The sequence below is a fragment of the Capricornis sumatraensis genome, chromosome 8 (genome assembly GCF_032405125.1).
Source record: "Capricornis sumatraensis isolate serow.1 chromosome 8, serow.2, whole genome shotgun sequence".
Taxonomy (NCBI): domain Eukaryota; kingdom Metazoa; phylum Chordata; class Mammalia; order Artiodactyla; family Bovidae; genus Capricornis; species Capricornis sumatraensis.
Window position 1 is genome coordinate 66,222,308 of NC_091076.1, and position 21,277 is coordinate 66,243,584.

Consider the following 21,277-nt stretch of genomic DNA (forward strand, 5'->3'; position numbering starts at 1 on the left):
GATGCTCACCTCTGCATGTGAGATTTTCCTTCTCTCCTATTTCAAAACTCTCAGTGCCTCTCTATTATCTGCTTAAGTTCCAATCTGAAATTCAAGAGCCACTACAATCTGGCTCCAGACTGTGTTTCTAAAACCTCAACCCCTCTGTTTTCCTAGAGCCCAGCCAGGTGGGATTCCTTCTTCTGGCCCACTCCCCTCATCTCCTTCCTCTCTCAGCTCTGAAGAATCCTTTCCTTTTCCATCACATTCAAATCTCTCATGAACTGTCTGGTTGAAGACGCATATCCAGGGAATAGTCTTAACTGGATCTCGGGGCTATAGGCATCTAGTTTCCTCTTGGATTCAGTTTCATTCCTGGGATGTTATTCTAGGTTTGAGAACGAATGAAAACCTGGGGTTGTGGGAAAATGGGTAAAGACTGGTGCAAGAGATCAAGAGAGAGACCAGGCAAAGGTCAGTGCAGAGAGAAAAGAAATGGGAATCTAGATGTTATTACGGGCGAGTGACTTAGGGACTGGGGCCAGAAGACTGGAACAGCTTGGTCATTCTAGGTTCTCCCTAATCCTAAACTGAGTCCAAAAGATGTCTTAGAGGATGACTTTTACACTCCAAATTTTCATTTCTCGCTACCATTTTCTCCCTCCCCACCAAATGTTATCTCATGAAAAATAAGACCAAGTAGCTTGAAATTATATGTATTTTTTTCTTTGAAAATTCCATAGTCATGGAATAACATTACTTTCCATCACAATACTACATAGCACACATCCACTTACAGGAGCACTGATTTCCTAAGATTCCAGAGGTGTTTGACCATCCTACAGACAGTAGGTTGGGGAACAGCACCATCTTGCTATGAACTTAATCAAGCTCACAGGAAACTCATCACCAGATGTTGTATCTTATATTCATTAGGATTTATGGCAGATAAAGTTAAAACTACAATAACTTAAACATAATTAAATATTGTTTAAGAAACTATGTGTTTAAATTATTTAAAAAAAATAAACTCTTTTTGGCCATTATAATACAATAATACACCTGGGGAAGGTTGGAAAGAAATAAATAAGATTTTCTAAGACTCTGTCTCTTGGTCCAGGTATGAAGGTTCAAGGCTTCGCTGTTCGGGACTTTTGGTCCAGGAGCTTTATGGAATTCTGGACCCACTTCTGCTTGGGGTCAGCACAGACCTCCTTGTCCGCTTTGGTCTTGAAGCTGTGGGGGAAAGAGGGCAGAGTTAAATGGCGTGTCTTGAGGATTTTTCCCAGGAGTTTGATCCATTGGCCCCTAAAGCTGATTAGCCCTTGCTCTCTGATTGAGGAGTCTGAATGGGGACAGGAAGAAGGGGAAATAGGAGGAAGAAAGTTCTTTTCCAGAAAAGAGGTTCTGCTGTTACTGCCACAGGGGAAGCCCTCCAGACCCTTGGCTAAAGGAACTTGGACGATCTGACCAAGCTCCTAGAAGAGGAGCCCGGAGTGTGTATATTTTCCTTCTTGTGGGCTGTTTGTCTATGGAGTAAAGGGTCCTTCAGCTTAGGTGTCTCATTTATCTGACTCGTTTGGACACACAGAAGTCAGATAGAACTTTTGGCTGTGGGTGCCAGGGCGTGGTCCACTTACATCACAGCTTCCTGGGGACACTGGCTGTTGGTGATTCTTGTGTAGCTGTCCAGCTTCTTGAAGGGGATCTTCCCATTGGTCACACTAAAGCAGCAGGTGATTGGGATAGAAACTGAATCTGAAAAACATTTTGCAAAGAACCAGAGAGTTATGATGAGTTGTAAGTACGCATGTGTCAGAGAAAATGAAGAAGATAGGAGATAAAGCTAGTGCTGGAATTCTAGCTAGGACCCACCACTCCCACAGAGCCTTAGTCCAGATCCCACAGGTAAAATGGTACCTGTGAGTCAGTTTCTTCTACTGAACTGTGGGGTCTCTCACTGTTGACTGCAAATGGGGAAATCTTGAGTAACAAGATTAATCCTTGTAGTGTGATTCAGAGAGTCTATTGATCCCAAACCTCTGAACCTGGGAAGATATGTTCTAAGAACTTGCTTCCCAGCTCTGTCCCCAGGGGCTTAGAGCCAATCTATGTCACATGCTGAGACAGATGCCTATGGGTCTTTATCCTTCACAGCCACCATTCTGGAAGTTATGCTGGACCAGAATCCAACAGTAGAAGCCTCCAGCAAGAATTTCCTCCTCTCTACTATTGCCTGAAATGTCTTTTCCATCCACAATGAGAAATGGTCCTTCCTTCTGTGCCCCATCCAAACACAAGACGAGGATTGCTGAGAGTGCATTTAGTGTCCCGAGGGTGGTATTGGGCAAGATAGTGGAGCCTGGCCCCAGGGCCTGAGCTTCTAGCTCTGGTCCTGCCTCTGACCAGATGTGAGGTGCCAGCTCTTCCTAAGTCCTCTCTTGCTTTCACCTTCTCCATCTTTGCAATGGAGGCTACGCAGCAAGCATGGGGTGACTTATGCCCGGGGTTAGTAGCTGGGGTAGTGAAAACGTTAAGGCTTAAGAAGAGAGGAGCCTTACCTGGCTGAGCGAGCACCTGGGTGCCGAAGGTGGCTGCCACGAGCAGCAGGCACAGAATCCCAGTGGAGACCTTCATGTTGGAGGGTGAGCTCAGGGGCTTCAGCTTCAGCTTCAGAGTTGGCGGTTGCTGAGCTGCTCTCAGTCTCTGGAAATCTGGCTCCTCTGGCTGATCTGCCTGCCTTTTATAGGGAGCAGAGTGCATGGGTAGGGTCATATTTAAGGAAGGACTGAAGAAGCCAGTGAATGTGCTGAGTAAACACCAGATCCTGGTGGTGATTTCCGAACACCGAGAAAAGGAAGTTGTGCAGTTTCCATCATCTGTTTGGGCTGTGGAGCAGAGGTGGAAGGATGTGTGGCCATGCCAGCAAAATGTACAAAGTGATGTCATTAGACTATTAAGAGCTCTGATTTCTTTGAAACGGAACATGATCTGTTGGAAAGGAAGAGTGGAAGCTGAGTGCCTAGTAGGGTGGAAAGAATCAACGGCCTGGGGCCTCCTCAGGGTCCAGGAGGTCGGGGAAAGGGCCCTAAGTCTTTGCCTGGGCTTTTTGTCTGTCTCTGGTCTCTGCCATCCTAAACCAGCTACGCTTTTTTAGAATCTCACACAGATAGCTTGATAGAATCTTGGCAGAATGGTAAATCCAGGCATCTTCAAGTCTTCAGGCTCTGGAACATTCTGTTGTGAAGCCTAAGAAGTGGACAACACATATTGATCTTATAGGGTTGCAGTTGTTTTAGTTGCTAAGTCCCGTCTGACTCTTAGCAGATAATTTCCCAGGCAAGAATATTGGAGTGGGCTGACATTCCCTTCTCCAAGGGATCTTCCAGACCCAGAAATCGAGCCTGCATCTCCTGCATTGGAGGTTCTTTACCACTGAGCCACCAGGGAAGCCTACAATCTTGCCGAGTGGTGATTTCCAAATATTTTATCAGACACTAAAGTTTCTTTCCAAGTGAAATGACACAAAGATGTCCAGTCTTTCATGCAGATTCAGATAGAACAGGTCTGTTTGAAAAATGCCTTTTACTTTTGGTGTCCAGTGTTTTGCCCACTTAAAAAATTAGGTTGTTTGTTGCCTTACAATTGACTTTGAAAAGCTCTTTTTACATTTTGCATTCAAATCCTTTACCAGCCATGTGCATTGCAAATATTTTCTCCACAGGCTGTAGCTTATTTTCTTAACAACAGTTTTCACAGAGCAAAAGTTTTAAATTTTAATAAAGTTCAATTTATCAACTTTTTCTTTCATAGATAGTATTCTAGCTAAAATCTCTTCATCAAACCCAAGTTTGCATATTGCCTTTTCAATGAGCATTTCTAGACTTTTCACAAATCATTCAATATTCCCCAATAATCTTGAATGTTAAATATTCCATAAGGGTCCATATATAAAGTCACCATAATTAAGTGAAGCCTTTCCCTACAGTTGGAAATTATACCATTTCCACTTTTTCACAATCATAAACAACAATTATGAGAAAACTGATGTAACATAATCATTCTTGTTTCCAATTCTATAGCTAGAGGATTAATAAATCAAGTTATATGGCTATTATTAAGGCTCTTAATCAAATTACAGCATTATTACATTGTTGGAAGATTTCCATCTTCATTAAAATGTGAGTTTATTGTTCTTAAAAATATTTGACAATTGCTAAGAAAAAGGTATTTATCTTGTTAAAGGGTAAAACTAAGCAATGGAATCGTGGTTTCCTTTGCGGTGTTGACATCATGCTGGAGCCTTTTTAGAGGCAGACATGTTCTTTATCTTACTCAGAGGGGTGCTTAAGCAGTTGTCTATTTAAAATTCATGAAATTATACACTTAGAATGTCTGCACTTTATTGTACATAAATTAAACTTCCACATAAAGTAAATAAAATGCACGGCGCTATTTTGCTTTATTCTAACGTATTTGTTGTTTTTAGTGAGAGTGTTCATTATTTTTTTCTTGTGATTAATTCATTCGTGTTTCTATAACATATGGCCTTTTATTGTTCTTACTGATTCTGAAGAGACTTTAGAACATTCATCTCATGCATTTTCCTTTTATTATACTGTGTGGACTTGTAAGAGGAGAGAATTTGCAGAACGTGGGATAAATCACTGTCATCAGAATTTCTTCTGACCAGAAGGTAACTTGAGTTCTTCCAGACAGTCCTCTTGCCAGATGTACCTTGTAGCCCTGATCTCTGTGGGAGTGTGGTGTCTAAGAGGTCATTTGCATACATTTTTTGGTTCAGAAATAAAGTCACTGTCTCACAGAATACTCTCAAGGCCCTGTTAATTTCTCCTCTGAGCTGCCATCATATGCAAAGTTCATCCGTAAGCAGATGACACAAATAGTAGCAAAAATGATATTGTTGAGAATCAACAAGCGTTAGTCAAATGAAGGGAATTAAGGGTCAAGTAACTCAATTCTAATCCTGATGGTGCCAATAATGAGCCAATGACCTGCCCAGTGTGGCCATGGAAAAATCTTGATTCTTAAACTCATTGTCCTTATCTATAGAAGAGAAGGGTTTGACAAGTTCAGGGATGACAAATAGTTTTCAATAATTTGTTAACTTAATAGATTGATGGCAGATAAACAGAAAGGTTTGTTGGAAAAAAAAAAGAACCAAACAAAAGCTCCAGCGGGGCCTTACTTTGGGTTATTGAATGCAATGCTGTGATTGATTAGTGATGTCTGCCAAGGATGCAGGGATAGAAGGTGGTATGACCTGGGTAACACAGATGTTGTTCCTGGATTAAATCATATTTAAGCTCTTCTGTAACTTAATTCATCTATGTTTAGGAAGTATCCACTAAGAGACTAAGAAGCTAGCATGCCAAGAGAACTGGCAGAGAACTGTGCTTAGCTGTCAGCCCTAGGAGAAGACGAATAGCATGGTGGTTAAAAGTCTGGATCTGGATACAAGGAATACTAGCTAATATCTGTGTCAGATATTCTTTACTCGCCTATTCTTTACTTATGTGGAAATGGGGTATATTGGCAATATTAAGTGAAAAATAAAAGTAAAGTAAAGTGAAGTTGCTCAGTCATGTCCAACTCTTTGTGACCTCATGGACTGTGGCCCACCAGGCTCCTCTGTCCATAGGATTCTCCAGGCAAGGATACTGGAGTGGGTTGCCATTTCCTTTTCCAGGGGATCTTCCTGATTCAGGGATTGAACCCAGGTCTTCGGTGTTGCAGGCCGACACTTTACCATCTGAGCCACCAGGGAAGCCCAATATTAAGTGATCTGATATCCAAAACTTGCTTTGCAGAGTGAGTAACATATGCGTGCATGAATTCTCAGCGGCTCAGTCATGTTCAACTCTTTGCATTGCCACGGACTGTAGCCTGCCAGATTCCTCTGTCCATGGGATTTTTCCTAGCAAGAATACTGGAGTGGTTTGCTATTTCCTTTCCCAAGGGATCTTCCTGATCCAGGGATCGAACTCACGTCTCCAGTACTGCAGGTGGATTTTTCACTGCTGAGCCAATGGAGAAGCCCTCAGTAACATATGATGAATGATCAATAAGTTAGCTGTTTTTAATAGTCAAGTAAGAATATGGTGTCTAAAACACGCTAGAAAGGGACCCACAGTGTGGCCCCTGGTCTCTTGCATTAGTTCTCCCTAAAATTGCTTCCAACTAAGATATGTGGTAGAAATAGACCACCAGGAATGTCTGGATTGTAAATGAAGGGGGAGAAAAAGAGAGACTCCCAGAGAAAGGGAAGTGTGGTCCTGGGATCCTGCCGTGAATCAGATGCATGGAATGTTGTGGGACCCACAGTGGGGATGAAGGTCAGACTCCAGGGCTGACGCACCAAGAAGCACCGAGGTCTTAATTCTTCAAGGAGCTCAGAGACCTCAAGTGGTAAATCACTTTGATTATGTAATTTCCCTCTATTGTTTTGTCCTCAAACTGAATTCAAGAAAGCCCAACATAAAAAGTTAAAACGAAACTTTAGGCCATGCAAGTTCAGCAGCTGTTCTTTACAGTAGCATGATTATGCTGTTGTTTAAGGAAGTGGTCACCCTGCCTTCTCTCTTTTCTCCTCAGCATCCTCCCAACGAGCATCTTCCTTAAGCAGTTTTGACAGCTCACTTAGGGCCCAGTGGCTGTGAAGGGGCACTGGAGATCAGAAACAACCTCTGTTAATAGAGGGCCAGAAATGGGTACCCTGCTGTGGAAATAGCAGGGTTCTTACATACTTTGTTTTATTTTTGTGGTAATTATTTTGCTTTGTTTTGTTTGTTTTTTACTGCTTCCCTCATTTTTAAAGAATTTTTATTAGCGTATAGATGATTCACAATGTTGTATTAGTTTCTGCTATCCAGCAAAGTGAATAAGTTATACATGTACATATACCCACTCTTTTTAAGATTCTTTTCCCATATAGGTAGTTATCAAGTATTGAAGAGTTCTCTGTGCTATACAGTAGATCCTTATTAGTTATATGTAGTAGTTCGTATATGTCGACCTTAAGCTCCCAATTTATCCCTCCCCCGTTGCTTCCTCCTCTGGTAACAGTAAGTCTGTTTTCTACAGCTGTGACTCTATTTCTGTTTTGCAAATGAGTTCATTTGTAGTACTTTTTTTAGATTCCACATATTAGCACTCTCATATTATATTTGTCTTTCTCTGTTTGACTTACTTCACTCAGTATAACAATCTCTAGGTCTATCCATGTGGTTACAAATGATATTATTTCATTCTTTTTCATGGCTGAGTAACATTCCATCATATATATGTGCGTGAACTCTTTTGTGGCCCCATGGCCTGTAGCCTGCCAGGCTCCCCCATCCATGGACTTCTCCGGGCAAGAATACTGGAGAGGGTTGCCCTTCCCTTCTCCAGAGGATTTTCCAGACCCAGGGATCAAAGCTGGGTGTTCTGCATTGTAGGCAGATTCTTTACCATCTGAGCCACCAGCGTAGCCCTTTACATATGGACCACATCTTTTTATCGATTCCTCTATTGATGGACATTTAGGTTGCTTCCCTGTCCTGGCTATTGTAAATAGTTCTGCAATGAACATTAAGGTGCATGTATCATTTCAAATCGTGATTTTCTCTGAATATATGCCCAGAAGTTGGATCACAGGATTGTATTGTTTGTAATGTGGAAACATGGTTTTTAAGGAATGTAACTAAATGGGAGAGGATCTCAGGAAAAAAAGTTTCTGCTTTCATTTTCCAGCTCTGTCCCTAGTGTCTTCGATGGTCACAAAATTATAGAATGAGTTAGAAAAAAGTGCATTTAATTTATTCAGTCCTTTTCCTTTGAGAGAATGAATTATAAAGGTGAAATGATTTGTCATAAAGTTGTACAACTGCCCTGTGACAAGCTAGAGCTGGTAAATGAGCATGTCAGAATGAAAACCATTATGCAATTTCGAGTTAGAAGACAAGAACCAGGCAGGAAAATACAGAGAGGTGCCCAGGAACCCCAAAGACCATCCAGTGCACCGGTCCCCAGATCTGCCTATCACATCAGAATGCCCTGGGCAGTGACTTATATGGAAAGGCTGCTTAACCCACTCTAACATACTCACTCAGAATCTTTGGAGATAATGCCTTGAATTCTCTTTGAAGTGTTCCAGGTGGCTTTTAACCATGACCAGTTTGGGAGCCATCGAGGATCAAGATCATCCCCAAGAAAAAGAAATGCAAAAAAGCAAAGTGGCTGTCTGGGGAGGCCATACAAATAGCTGTGAAAAGAAGAGATTTGAAAAGCAAGGGAGAAAAGGAAAGACATACCCATCTGAATGCAGAATTCCAAAGGATAGCAAGGAGAGATAAGAAGGCCTTCCTCAGTGATCAATACAAAGAAATAGAGGAAAACGATAGAATGGAAAAGGCTAGAAATCTCTTCAAGAAAATTAGAGATACCAAGGGAACATTTCATGCAAATATTCATGGGCACAAGAAAGGGCAGAAATGGTACAGATTTAACAGAAGCAGAAGATATTAAGAAGAGGTGGCAAGAATACACAGAAGAACTGTACAAAAAAGATCTTCATGACCCAGATAATCACAGTGATGTGATCACTCACTTAGGGCCAGACATCCTGGAATGTGAAGTCAAGTGGGCCTTAGAAAGCATCACTAAGAACAAAGCTAGTGGAGGTGATGGAATTTCAGTGGAGCTCTTTCAAATCCTAAAAGATGATGCTGTGAAAGTGCTGCACTCAGTATGCCAGCAAATTTGGAAAACTCAGCAGTGGCCACAGGACTGGAAAAGGTCAGTTTTCATTCCAATCCCAAAGAAAGACAATGCCAAAGAATGCTCAAACTACCACACAGTTGCACTCATCTCACATGCGAGTCAAGTAATGCTCAAAATTCTCCAAGCCAGGCTTCAGCAATACATGAACTATGAACTTCCAGATGTTCAAACTGGATTTAGAAAAGGCAGAGGAACCAGAGATCAAATTGCCAACATCTACTGGATCATCAAAAAGCAAGAGAGTTCCGGGAAAACATCTATTTCTGCTTTATTGACTATGCCAAAGCCTTTGACTGTGTGGATCACAAGAAACTCTGGAAAATTCTGAAAGAGTTGGGAATACCAGACCACCTGACCTGCCTCTTGAGAAATCTGTATGCAGGCCAGGAAGCAACAGTTAGAACTGGACATGGAACAACAGACTGGTTCCAAATAGGAAAAGGAGTACGTCAAGGCTGTATATTGTCACCCTGCTTATTTAACTTCTATGCAGAGTACATCATGAGAAACACAAGCTGGAATCAAGATTGCTGGGAGAAATATCAATAACCTCAGATATGCAGATAACACTACCCTTATGGCAGAAAGGGAAGAAGAACTAAAGATCCTCTTGATGAAAGTGGAAGAGGAGAGTGAAAAGGTTTGCTTAAAGCTCAACATTCAGAAAACAAAGATCATGGCATCTGGTCCCATCACTTCATGGGAAATGGGTGGGGAAACAGTGGCTGACTTTATTTTGGGGGGCTCCAAAATCACTGCAGATGGTGATTGCAGCTATGAAATTAAAAGACACTTACTCCTTGGAAGGAAAGTTATGACCAACCTAAATAGCATATTAAAAAGCAGAGACATTACTTTGTCAACAAAGTTCCATCTAGTCAAGGTTATGGTTTTTCCAGTGGTCATGTATGGATGGGAGAGTTGGACTATAAAGAAATCTAAGTGCAGAAGAATTGATACTTTTGTCTATCATGTTGGAGAAGACTCTTGAGAGTCCCTTGGACTGCAAGGAGATCCAACCAGTCCATCCTAAAGGAGATCAGTCCTGAATGTTCATTGGAAGGACTGATGTTGAAGCTCAAACTCCAATACTTTGGCCGTCTGATGTGAAGAGTTGACTTATTTGAAAAGACCCTTGTGCTGGGAAAGATTGAGGGCAGGAGAAGGGGATGACAGAAGATGAGATGGTTGGATGGCATCACTGACTCAATGGATGAGAGTCTGAGTGAACTCCAGGAGTTGGTGATGGAGAGGGAGGCCTCGCGAGCTGTGGTTCATGGGGTCACAAAGAATTGGATACAACTGAGTGACTGAATTGAAGTGAACTGAACCTGGTTTAAATGCTTCATTTACAGATACATACACTGAGGCACAGAATGGTAAGCTGGTTTATTCAGAGTCACTCTGACAATTTAGCAAAATCCAAAACTGAAACTCAGAGATGCCATTGCTATGCCCAGTTACACACTGGGCCTGCTTCTTTAGTCCCTGGTACAGGCAAGTTCTTCATTCTAACAGAAACCCCAATGTCCTGTGTCTGTAAATTCATGTACAAAGATAAGCATGTGTGGGCCCAGTTGGAGTGTAAATGATCTCAGAGAGGATTACCTTATAGGTCTTAACAAGAGGAACATGAATAGCTTCTATTTCAACTTGGGAATATGTAGTTTAACCTCCCAAGCCCTTATATCACCATTCCCCACTCAATGCTTAAGAAGTGATAATAACAGAAGACCTTTTGAGGCTATCTACAATGTCTGTTCTTGTCCTTTATAATAACTCCATGGAATCTATTGGAATTTTGATGGCAACAAGCTGTTCAGTTGCTCCTGGCGCTCTGGGGCTACCACTGGAATGGGGATAGAAATTACCCCGACCCTAAGCTCCTGGCTGGTTTGGTAGTACAGTACGGATTCTAGGTACTGCCTTATCCTAGTCTGTCCCCTCTGGTGGCCAAGGCAATGTGGTCTGTGGTCTGAAAGACACAACTTTAAGAATGAGAGGTGAAATGGACTTTGTTGGATTCCTGTATTTTTGAAGTGTACACATTATTTCAGCTTTATTGATGGAGCATTCAAGGAAGAGGGCAAAGCGGATATATGTCCTATGTGTACAAAATAAAGCACCCAGGTCTCAGGCTATCTAGGCCAGCCTCTTCCCAGGGCCCTGATTTCAAGTGTAATGCATGGAACAGTGAGATACAGCATAGCACAGCAATTGCGGGCCCAGTTGGAATGTAAATGATTTCAAAGAGGGTTACTTGATAGGTGGCCTCTCATCCTGCTTTGAATAGTTTCCTCACTAATAACTGAGTGGAGGGTGCTGTTTCTGCAGTAGTCTTTCTTCACGTGGCATGTTGGGATCTTTATCAATCTTAACATCCCTGGTCACCGCGGCAAGTCAAAGGGACATGGAGATTCTTTTTTTTTTTAATATAAATTTATTTATTTTAATTGGAGGTTAATTACTTTACAATATTGTATTGGTTTTGCCATACAGCAACATGAATCTGCCACAGGTATACACATGTTCCCCATCCTGAACCCCTCTCCCACCTCCCTCCCCGTACCATCCCTCTGGGTCGTCTCAGTGCACCAGCCCCAAGCATCCACTATCATGCATTGAACCTGGACTGGCGATTCGTTTCATATATGATATTATACAAGTTTCAATGCCATTCTCCCAAATCATCCCACCCTCTCCCTCTCCCACAGAGTCCAAAAGTCTGTTCTATACATCTGTGTCTCTTTTGCTGTCTTGCATACAGGGTTATCATTACCATCTTTCTAAATTCCATATATGTGCTTTAGTATATTGTATTGATGTTTTTCTTTCTGGCTTACTTCACTCTGTATAATAGGCTCCAGTTTCAGCCACCTCATTAGAATGGATTCAAACATATTCTTTTAATGGCCGAGTAACACTTCATTGTGTATATGTACCACGGCTTTCTTATCCATTAGTCTGCTGATGGACATCTAGGTTGTTTCCATGTCCTGGCTATTATAAACAGTGCTGTGATGAACATTGGGGTACCCGTGTCTCTTTCAATTCTGGTTTCCTCGGTGTGTATGCCCAGCAGTGAGATTGCTGGGTCATAAGGCAATTCTATATCCAGTTTTTTAAGGAATCGCCACACTGTTCTCCATAGTGGCTGTACTAGTTTGCATTCCCACCAACAGTGTAAGAGGGTTCACTTTTCTCCACACCCTCTCCAGCATTTATTGCTTGTAGACTTTTGGATCGCAGCCATTCTGACTGGTGTGAAATGGTACCTCATTGTGGTCTTGATTTGCATTTCTCTGATAATGAGTGATGTTGAGCATCTTTTCATGTGTTTGTTAGCCATCTGTGTGTCTTCTTTGGAGAAATGTCTGTTTAGTTCTTTGGCCCATTTTTTGATTGTGTCATTTATTTTTCTGGAATTGAGCTGCAGGAGTTGCTTGTATATTTTTGAGATTAGTTGTTTGTCAGTTGCTTTGTTTGCTGTTATTTTCTCCCATTCAGAAGGCTGTCTTTTCACCTTGCTTATAGTTTCCTTTGTTGTGCAGAAGCTTTTAATTTTAATTAGATCCCATTTGTTTATTTTTGCTTTTATTTCTAGTATCCTGGGAGTTGGATCATAGAGGATCCTGCTGTGATTTATGTCAGACAGTGTTTTGCCTATGTTCTCCTCTAGGAGTTTTATAGTTTCTGGTCTTACGTTTAGATCTTTAATCCATTTTGAGTTTATTTTTGTGTATGGTGTTAGAAAGTGTTCTAGTTTCATTCTTTTACAAGTGGTTGACCAGTTTTCCCAGCACCACTTGTTAAAGAGATTGTCTTTCCTCCATTGTATATTCTTGCCTCCATTGTTGAAGATAAGGTGTCCATAGGTGTGTGGATTTATCTCTGGGCTTTCTATTTTGTTCCATTGATCTATATTTCTGTCTTTGTGCAAGTACCATATTGTCTTGATGACTGGCTTTGTAGTAGAGCCTGAAGTCAGGCAAGTTGATTCCTCCAGTTCCATTCTTCTTTCTCAAGATTGCTCTGGCAATTCGAGGTTTTTTATATTTCCATATAAATTGTGAAATTATTTGTTCTAGTTCTGTGAAAAATACCGTTGATAGCTTGATAGGGATTGGATTGAATTTATAAATTGCTTTGGGTAGTATACTCATTTTCACTATGTTGATTCTTCCAATCTATGAACATGGTATATTTCTCCATCTATTAGTGTCCTCTTTGATTTCTTTAATCAGTGTTTTATAGTTTTCTATATATAGGTCTTTAGTTTCTTTAGGTAGATATATTCCAAAGTATTTTATTCTTTTTGTTGCAATGGTGAATGGAATTGTTTCCTTAATTTCTCTTTCTATTTTCTCATTATTAGTGTATAGGAATGCAAGAGATTTCTGTGTGTTGATTTTACATCCTGCAACTTTACTATAGTCATTGATTAGCTCTAGTAATTTTCTGGTAGAGTCTTTAGGGTTTTCTATGTAGAGGATCATGTCATCTGCAAACAGTAAGAGCTTCGCTTCCTCTTTTCCAATTTGGATTCCTTTTATTTTTTTTTTTCTGCTCTGATTGCTATGCCCAAAACTTCCAAAACTATGTTGAATAGTAGTGGTGAAAGTGGGCACCCTTGTCTTGTTCCTGACTTTAGGGGAAATGCTTTCAATTTTTCACCATTGATGATAATGTTTGCTGTGGGTTTGTCATATATAGCTTTTATTATGTTGAGGTATGTTCCTTTTATTCCTGCTTTCTGGAGAGTTTTTATCATAAATGGATGTTGAATTTTGTCAGAGGCTTTCTCTGCATCTATAATCATATGGCTTTTATTTTTCAATTTGTTTATGTGGTGAATTACATTGATTGATTTGTGGATATTGAAGAATCCTTGCATCCCTGGGATAAAGCCCACTTGGTCATGGTGTATGATCTTTCTAATGTGTTGTTGGATTCTGATTGCTAGAATTTTGTTAAGGATTTTTGCATCTATGTTCATCAGTGATATTGGCCTGTAGTTTTCTTTTTTTGTGGCATCTTTGTCAGGTTTTGGTATTAGGGTGATGGTGGCCACATAGAATGAGTTTGGAAGTTTACCTTCCTCTGCAATTTTCTGGAAGAGTTTGAGTAGGATAGGTGTTAGCACTTCTCTAAATTTTTGGTAGAATTCAGCTGTGAAGCCATCTGGACCTGGGCTTTTGTTTGCTGGAAGATTTCTGATTATAGTTTCATTTTCCATGCTTGTGATGGGTCTGTTAAGATTTTCTATTTCTTCCTGGTTCAGTTTTGGGAAGTTGTTCTTTTCTAAGAATTTCTCCATTTCTTCCACGTTGTCCATTTTATTGGCATATAACTGCTGATAGTAGTCTCTTGTGATCCTTTGTATTTCTGTGTTGTCTGTTGTGATCGCTCCATTTTCATTTCTAATATTATTGATTTGATTTCTCTCCCTTTGTTTCTTGATGAGTCTGGCTAATGGTTTGTCAATTTTATTTATCCTTTCAAAGAACCAGCTTTTTGCTTTGTTGATTTTTGCTATGGTCTTTTGTTTCTTTTGCATTTATTTCTGCCCTAATTTTTAAGATTTCTTTCCTTCTACTAACCCTGGGGTTCTCCATTTCTTTCTTTTCTAGTTGCTTTAGGTGTAGAGTTAGGTTATTTATTTGACTTTTTTCTTGTTTCTTGAGGTATGCCTGTATTGCTATGAACTTACCCCTTAGCACTGCTTTTACAGTGTCCCACAGGTTTGGGGTTGTTGTGTTTTCATTTTCATTCGTTTCTATGCATATTTTGATTTCTTTTTTGATTTCTTCTGTGATTTTTTGGTTATTCAGCAGTGTGTTGTTCAGCCTCCATATGTTGGGATTTTTAATAGTTTTTCTCCTATAATTGAGATATAATCTTACTGCATTATGGTGAGAAAAGATGCTTGGAATGATTTCAATTTTTCTGAATTTACCAAGGCTAGATTTATGGCCCAGGATGTGATCTATCCTGGAGAAGGTTCCATGTGCACTTGAGAAAAAGGTGAAATTCATTGTTTTGGGGTGAAATGTCCTATAGATATCAATTAGGTCTAACTGGTCTATTGTATCATTTAAGATTTGTGTTTCCTTGTTAATTTTATGTTTAGTTGATCTGTCCATAGGTGTGAGTGGGGTAGTAAAGTCTCCCACTATTATTGTGTTATTGTTGATTTCCCCTTTCATACTTGTTAGCATTTGTCTTACATATTGCGGTGCTCCTATATTGGGTGCATATATATTTATAATTGTTATATCTTCTTCTTGGATTGATTCTTTGATCATTATGTAGTGTCCTCCTTTGACTCTTTTCACAGCCTTTGTTTTAAAGTCTATTTTATTTGATATGAGTATTGCTACTCCTGCTTTCTTTTGGTCTCTATTTGCATGGAGTATATTTTTCCAGCCCTTCACTTTCAGTCTGTATGTGTCCCTTGTTTTGAGGTGGGTCTCTTGTAGACAACAAGGGTCTTGTTTTTGTATCCATTCAGCCAGTCTTTGTCTTTTGGTTGGGGCATTCTACCCATTTACGTTTAAGGTAATTATTGATAAGTTTGATCCCACTGCCATTTTCTTTATTGTTTTGGGTTCGGGTTTATACACCCTTTTTGTGTTTCCTGTCTAGAGAATATCCTTTAGCATTTGTTGGAGAGCTGGTTTGGTGGTGCTGAATTCTCTCAGCTTTTGCTTGTCTGTAAAGCTTTTGATTTCTCCTTCATATTTGAATGAGATCCTTGCTGGGTACAGTAATCTGGGCTGTAGGTTATTTTCTTTCATCACTTTAAGTATGTCTTGCCATTCCCTCCTGGCTTGAAGAGTTTCTATTGAAAGATCAGCTGCTATCCTTATGGGAGTCCCCTTGTGTGTTATTTGTTGTTTTTCCCTTGCCACTTTTAATATTTGTTCTTTGTGTTTGATCTTTGTTAATTTGATTAATATGTGTCTTGGGGTGTTTTGCCTTGGGTTTATCCTGTTTGGGACCCTCTGGGTTTCTTGAACTTGGGTGATTATTTCCTTCCCCATTTTAGGGAAGTTTTCAACTATTATCTCCTCAAGTATTTTCTCATGGTCTTTCTTTTTATCTTCTTCTGGGACTCCTACAATTCAAATGTTGGAGCATTTAATATTGTCCTGGAGGTCTCTGAGATTGTCCTCATATCTTTTAATTCGTTTTTCTTTTTTTCCTCTCTGATTCATTTATTTCTACCATTTAACTTCTACTTCACTAATCCTATCTTCTGCCTCCATTATGCTACTATTTATTGCCTCCAGAGTGTTTTTGACCTCATTTATTGCATTGTTCATTATATATTGACTCTTTTTTTATTTCTTCTAGGTCCTGGTTAAACCTTTCTTGCATCTTCTCAATCCTTGTCTCCAGGCTATTTATCTGTGATTCCATTTTGATTTCAAGATTTTGGATCATTTTCACTATCATTATTCAGAATTCTTTATCAGGTAGATTCCCTATCTCTTCCTCTTTTGTTTGGTTTGGTGGGCATTTATCCCATTCCTTTACCTGCTGTGTATTCCTCTGTCTCTTCATCTTGGTTATATTGCTGCATTTGGGGTGGCCTTTCTGTATTCTGGCAGTTTGTGGAGTTCTCTTTATTGTGGAATTTCCTCACTGTGGGTGGGGTTGTATCAGAGGCTTGTCAAGGTTTCTTGGTTAGGGAAGCTTGTGTCGGAGTTCTGGTGGCTGGAGCTGGACTTCTTCTCTCTAGAGTGCAATGAAGTGTCCAGTAATGAGTTATGAGATGTTAATGGTTTTGGAGTATCTTTGGGCAGCCTGTATATGGAAGCTCAGGGCTGTGTTCCTAGCAACACAGGAGAATGCAAATTGCTGGAGAGTTTGCATGGTATGTCTTGCTCTGGAACTTGTTGGCCTTCGGGTGGTGCTTGGTTTCAGCGTAGGTATGGAGGCGTTTGATGTGCACCTATCGATTAATGTTCCCTGGAGTCAGGAGTTCTCTGATGTTCTCAGGATTTGGACTTAAGCCTCCTGCTTCTGGTTTTCAGTCTTATTTTTACAGTAGTCTCAAGACTTCTCCTCTATACAGCACCGTTGACAAAATATATAGGTTAAAGATGAAAAGTTTCTCCACAGTGAGGGACACCCAATGAGGTTCACAGAGTTACACGGAGAAGAGAAGAGGGAGGAGGGAGTTAGGGGTGACCCGAATGAGATGAGGTGGAATCAAAAGGAGAGAGCAAGCTAGCCAATAATCACTTCCTTATGTGCGCTCCACAGTCTGGACCGCTCAGAGATGTTCATGGAGTTATACAGAGAAGAGAAGAGGGAGGAAGGAGACAGAGGTGGCTAGGAGGATAAAAGGGGGGAATGAAAAGGAGAGAGACAGATCCAGCCAGTAATCAGTTCTCTAAGTGTTGTCCACCATCTGGAACACACAGAGATTCAGAGAGCTGGGTTGAGAAGAGAAGGGGGAAGGAGGAGACAGAGGCGACCTGGTGGAGAAAAAGGAGAGTCCAAAGGAGGAGAGAGCAGTCAAGCCAGTAATCTCACTCCCAAGTAAAAATGGGTACTGAAGATTGGGTTTTTAAAGGCATAAAATTGATAACAAATATGAAAAAGCAAAGATTAAAAATCTAGAGTAGAGGTTGGATTTTCAAAAATATAATGTTAAAGAATAGAAGAAGAAGAAAAAAACAAAGTCACAAAAATTATTTAAAAATATATATATGAAGTTTGCTTTAAAAATAGGATCTTTTTTTGAGTAATAGTAGATTATAAAAATGAAAATTAAAGGAGTAATAGAAGACTTAAAAATAAAAAAAAAGTTTTAAAAAAAAGAATGATTATAAAAATAGTAAAGATATATCTAGGATTTTCTCTAGTGCTGTGGTGGGCAGTGTGGGGTCAGTTCATTTTCAGATAGTTCCTTGGTCCGGCTTATATTTCTCAAGGTCTATAGGCCCCTTCCTATGTAGTCGGTACTAACGACAGGGTTTTAATCTATTGCACCTGTCACTTCCAAGGCAGTTTCCTCTGTTTTAGCTGCTTCTGTTTGCTGGTCTCTTCAGTGTCTGATTTCCGCCCTGACACAAGGGGGGCGGTGGTGGACACTTTTTTTTAGGCTCACTTGTTCAGTCGTGCTGTGGGGAGGGAGGGACGCTGCAAACAAATAACACTGGCATGTGCTAGCAGTGTCTCAGCCACACTGGGCCTGCCCCCACTCACACTGCACACAGCTCAGGCTCTAGGTTGCTCTGCTGGGAACCATCCACACCTCCCAGGTCTAAGCTGCTCAGGTTCAGGCACTCAGGTTCTTCAGAGGTGCAGACTCGGCTGGGCCTGCATTTTGTTCCCTTCCCAGGTCCGAGTAGCTCAGATGTTTGGCGAGCACGGTCTCTGTGACTTATCGCCTCTCCCGTCCCTGCGGCTCAGTTTTCTGGGTGTACAACTGGCGCACCTTCTCAGGTGGATGTTGACTATCCAGAACCCCAAGAAGTCTTAGTTACCAAAGAAGCCTGCTTGAAGTCTGGTAGATAATGTCTCTCTGGGGCTGCGATTGCCCTCTTCCGGCCCTTCTGGCTCTGGCTCCCTGTCACCAGAGGGGGATGGTCTGCAGCCGCCTAATTCTGTTCCGTTCTTTGTTCTGTGTGTGGTCCTGGTGGTGTCTTAGGTTAGGGCTTTTCACGTGGTAGCTATCCCACAGTCTGGTTTGCTAGCCCAAGTTGGTTTGCTCTGATTATCCCCAAGGCATTCCGCCTGATCCTTACTCTAAGCAATGCAGCCCGCGTCTCCCTACCCAGTCCCCTCTTGCTAGTGGCAGATGCAGGCGTCTGCGCTGCTTCTCTGCTAGGGGAGTTACCGTTGGGCTCGTAATCTGTGGGTTTTAATTATTTATTTATTTTTCCTCCCTGTTATGTTGCCGTCTGTGCTTCCAAGGCTCACCACAGACTCGGCAGTGAGAGTGTTTCCTGGTGTTTGGAAACTTCTCTCTTTTTAAGACTCCCTTCCCGGGACGGAGCTCCATCCCTACCTCTTTTGTCTCTTTTTTCGTCTTTTATATTTTTTCCTACCTCTTTTCGAAGACAATGGGCTGCTTTTCTGGGTGCCTGATGTCCTCTGCCGGCATTCAGAAGTTGTTTTGTGGAATTTACTCAGCGTTTAAATGTTCTTTTGATGAATTTATTGGGGAGAAAGTGGTCTCCCCGTCCTATTCCTCCGCCATCTTAGGACCGCCCTCGGGACATGGAGATTCTTTAACTCTTAAAGGCTTCTCCCTGGAGTGACACAAAAGGGGTCATACCCGTTGCCTATCTTCAAGATGGAATGGGAAAATAATCCTACAATTGGTAGAAGCTCAAACACTAGAAATATGAACGGTTATCTCTAGTCCATCACATGTTTCCTGGTACCCACATCAGTTTAGTAACTATTAGCTGTTGTAAAGAAATGACTGCTAGGTGACATTCCTAGGCTTAACCATTTTCAATAATTCCCATTAAAAACAGTCCATCCTTTATTTGTTTATTTTGGCTGAGCCATGTTTCATGAAGGATCTTAGTTTCCCAAACCAAGGATTGAACCTGTGTCCCCTGCAGTGGAAGCTCGGAGACTTAGCCACTGGACTACCACGGAAGTCTCAAAACAGTCCACTCTTTAAATTTTTTTTTTTTAATTTTAACTTGAGGCAAAGTGGTGAGTCTAAGCGGTTTCACGTTTAACACTCTAAATCAAATACGTTTTACTTTTTTGGCTCCCCTGTTCCCCAACTGACTTTTATCTAAATGTCAGGGAACTACACTAATGATTGCCATATCAAGTTATTCACTTCAACTCAGTGAAGTGGGAAATTATCATAAAGCCCTTAATGATTGCAAGTGTTAATTGGTCCTTCGAGGGATATTTGGATTTTATTATTTATAAAGATCACAATTAGGCTTATGAAGGCTAAGAGCCTCTGGGTGAATAGCTGGTAAGCCCTGTGAAGGACTCTTTGTGCTTTTGCGTGTTCTGTGTCATATACCAGACAGCCACTCTTGTATTTCTCTGTGGTTTGTTTTTTTTTGTTTTGGTTTTGGTTTGTTTGTTTTAGCTTTTGGCGGAACCCCAAGGCATGTGGAAATTTAGGTCCCAACCAGGGAACAAACCCAGGTCCTCTGCATTGACAGCGGGAGACTTAACCACTGCACCAACATGGAAGTCCCTTTATTTGTGTTTTTAAAAAATTGACCCAGATGGGAGGGGAGTTTGGAGGAGAATAGATAGATGTCTATGTATGGCTGAGTCCCCTTGATGTCCACCTGAGACTATGACACTGTTAACTGGCTATACTCCAATACAAAATAAAAAGTCTTTAAAAAATTGAGACCTGTCTACCTGATTCAATCATATGTATTATGCTCCATAACATTCTGGAGCTCACTTATCTTTATGTCAAAAAATAACTTTTTTCTACATTTTTAAAGATAAGAATGTATAACTTTCAGTCAGTTGTAGAAACTTTACGGTGGTATCGTAAACATTACTCTACCACAGGAACGGAATGAAAAATGTAGAACACCTCTCTCAAGGCATCCAGACATCAGCCAGCACGGGTGCTTAGCAACGTACTGCAGTGGAGTCGGAGCCTTCTGCGCAGGCGCCTGCCCACTAGCCTACATCAGCAGCCCGGGCTGCGTGCCCACACTAGGGACCTCCGGTAAGAAATTGTTATTACAATTTACAGCTCCCAAGTGTTCAGTTTTAGCTTTCTGGTCTTTAATTGATTGCTTTTCCCATTTCAATCTCCAAGGTCCTGCAATCACACAGACTCAGAGGGGAGGAGTCTTGCTTGTTTACTGGGGCAGCTGGCATCCAGAATTAGGGTACTTCTCCCTGAATCTGCCCTCGAACTTCAGATCTGTTTCCTCGGTGGAGGGCGCTGCCCTCCTTTCACTTGTCTGATACACTGAGAGGATTTGTAACACTTTCAAATGTTCCTGAGGTTTCTGAAGTGTTTCCCAGGCCCAGACTCTGGCATTTTCCCAACTCAGAGGAACACACTTGCAGGACTTTTAATGATTTTCAGGTGATTGCCTGCTCTTTGCCAGAAACAAAAAAACATACAGAAATGCCAAAAGGAAAGGGCAAAACACATCTGCATTTAGCGTGGGTGACTGACTCGTCTTCATTTCGCCTGTGATTTCTTCGTTTGGCCTGTGTTTAGCGCTAAACGACTAGTGTCCCAGGAAACCTCTCAGTCCTGGGCAAATCACGAAGATTAATCACCCTACCTGCATCTTAAATACTAAGATTGAATCTGGCTGAAACTTGTTTATTTTACCCCTTTCTTCTCTCTTGATTTCTCTGTGTGTGTATATGTGTGTATATATAGCAGTATGTATGCATACCTATGAAAGTATAGATGTGTTTTGGTATATTTATACACATATATGTGTATAGATACACATATATATCCATATATCCATGTATATACACACATATATAGACATAATGCACATGTGATAATATTTATAGCTTTCTT

The 21,277-nt window shown here is 40.9% G+C and overlaps 1 protein-coding gene across 2 annotated transcripts; it reads right to left on the reverse strand.

Annotated features, from left to right (window-relative positions):
- Positions 1-786: 786 nt before the first annotated feature.
- LOC138083809 (C-C motif chemokine 8) lies at positions 787-2,669 on the reverse strand. 2 transcript variants are annotated; one of them, XM_068977721.1, is made up of 3 exons: positions 2,541-2,669; positions 1,620-1,731; positions 787-1,215 (listed from the first exon to the last, which is right to left on the reverse strand). In XM_068977721.1, the coding sequence occupies exons 1-3, from the start codon at positions 2,614-2,616 to the stop codon at positions 1,110-1,112; spliced, it is 294 nt and encodes a 97-aa protein (XP_068833822.1). In that variant the 5' UTR covers positions 2,617-2,669; the 3' UTR covers positions 787-1,109. The 2 variants fall into 2 exon arrangements, with proteins under 2 accessions (XP_068833822.1, XP_068833821.1); XM_068977720.1 differs by having other exon boundaries at positions 1,620-1,737.
- Between the last annotated feature and the right edge of the window lie 18,608 nt (positions 2,670-21,277).

Excerpts from the sequence above, each read along its gene's own strand:
- LOC138083809 (XM_068977720.1), bottom strand. The coding sequence starts at position 2,616 with ATGAAGGTCTCCACTGGGATTCTGTGCCTGCTGCTCGTGGCAGCCACC. Across the intron at positions 1,738-2,540 it reads CCAGGTGCTCGCTCAGCCAG|ATTCAGTTTCTATCCCAATC; the intron begins GTAAGGCTCCTC and ends AATGTTTTTCAG. Across the intron at positions 1,216-1,619 it reads TGTCCCCAGGAAGCTGTGAT|CTTCAAGACCAAAGCGGACA; the intron begins GTAAGTGGACCA and ends TTTCCCCCACAG.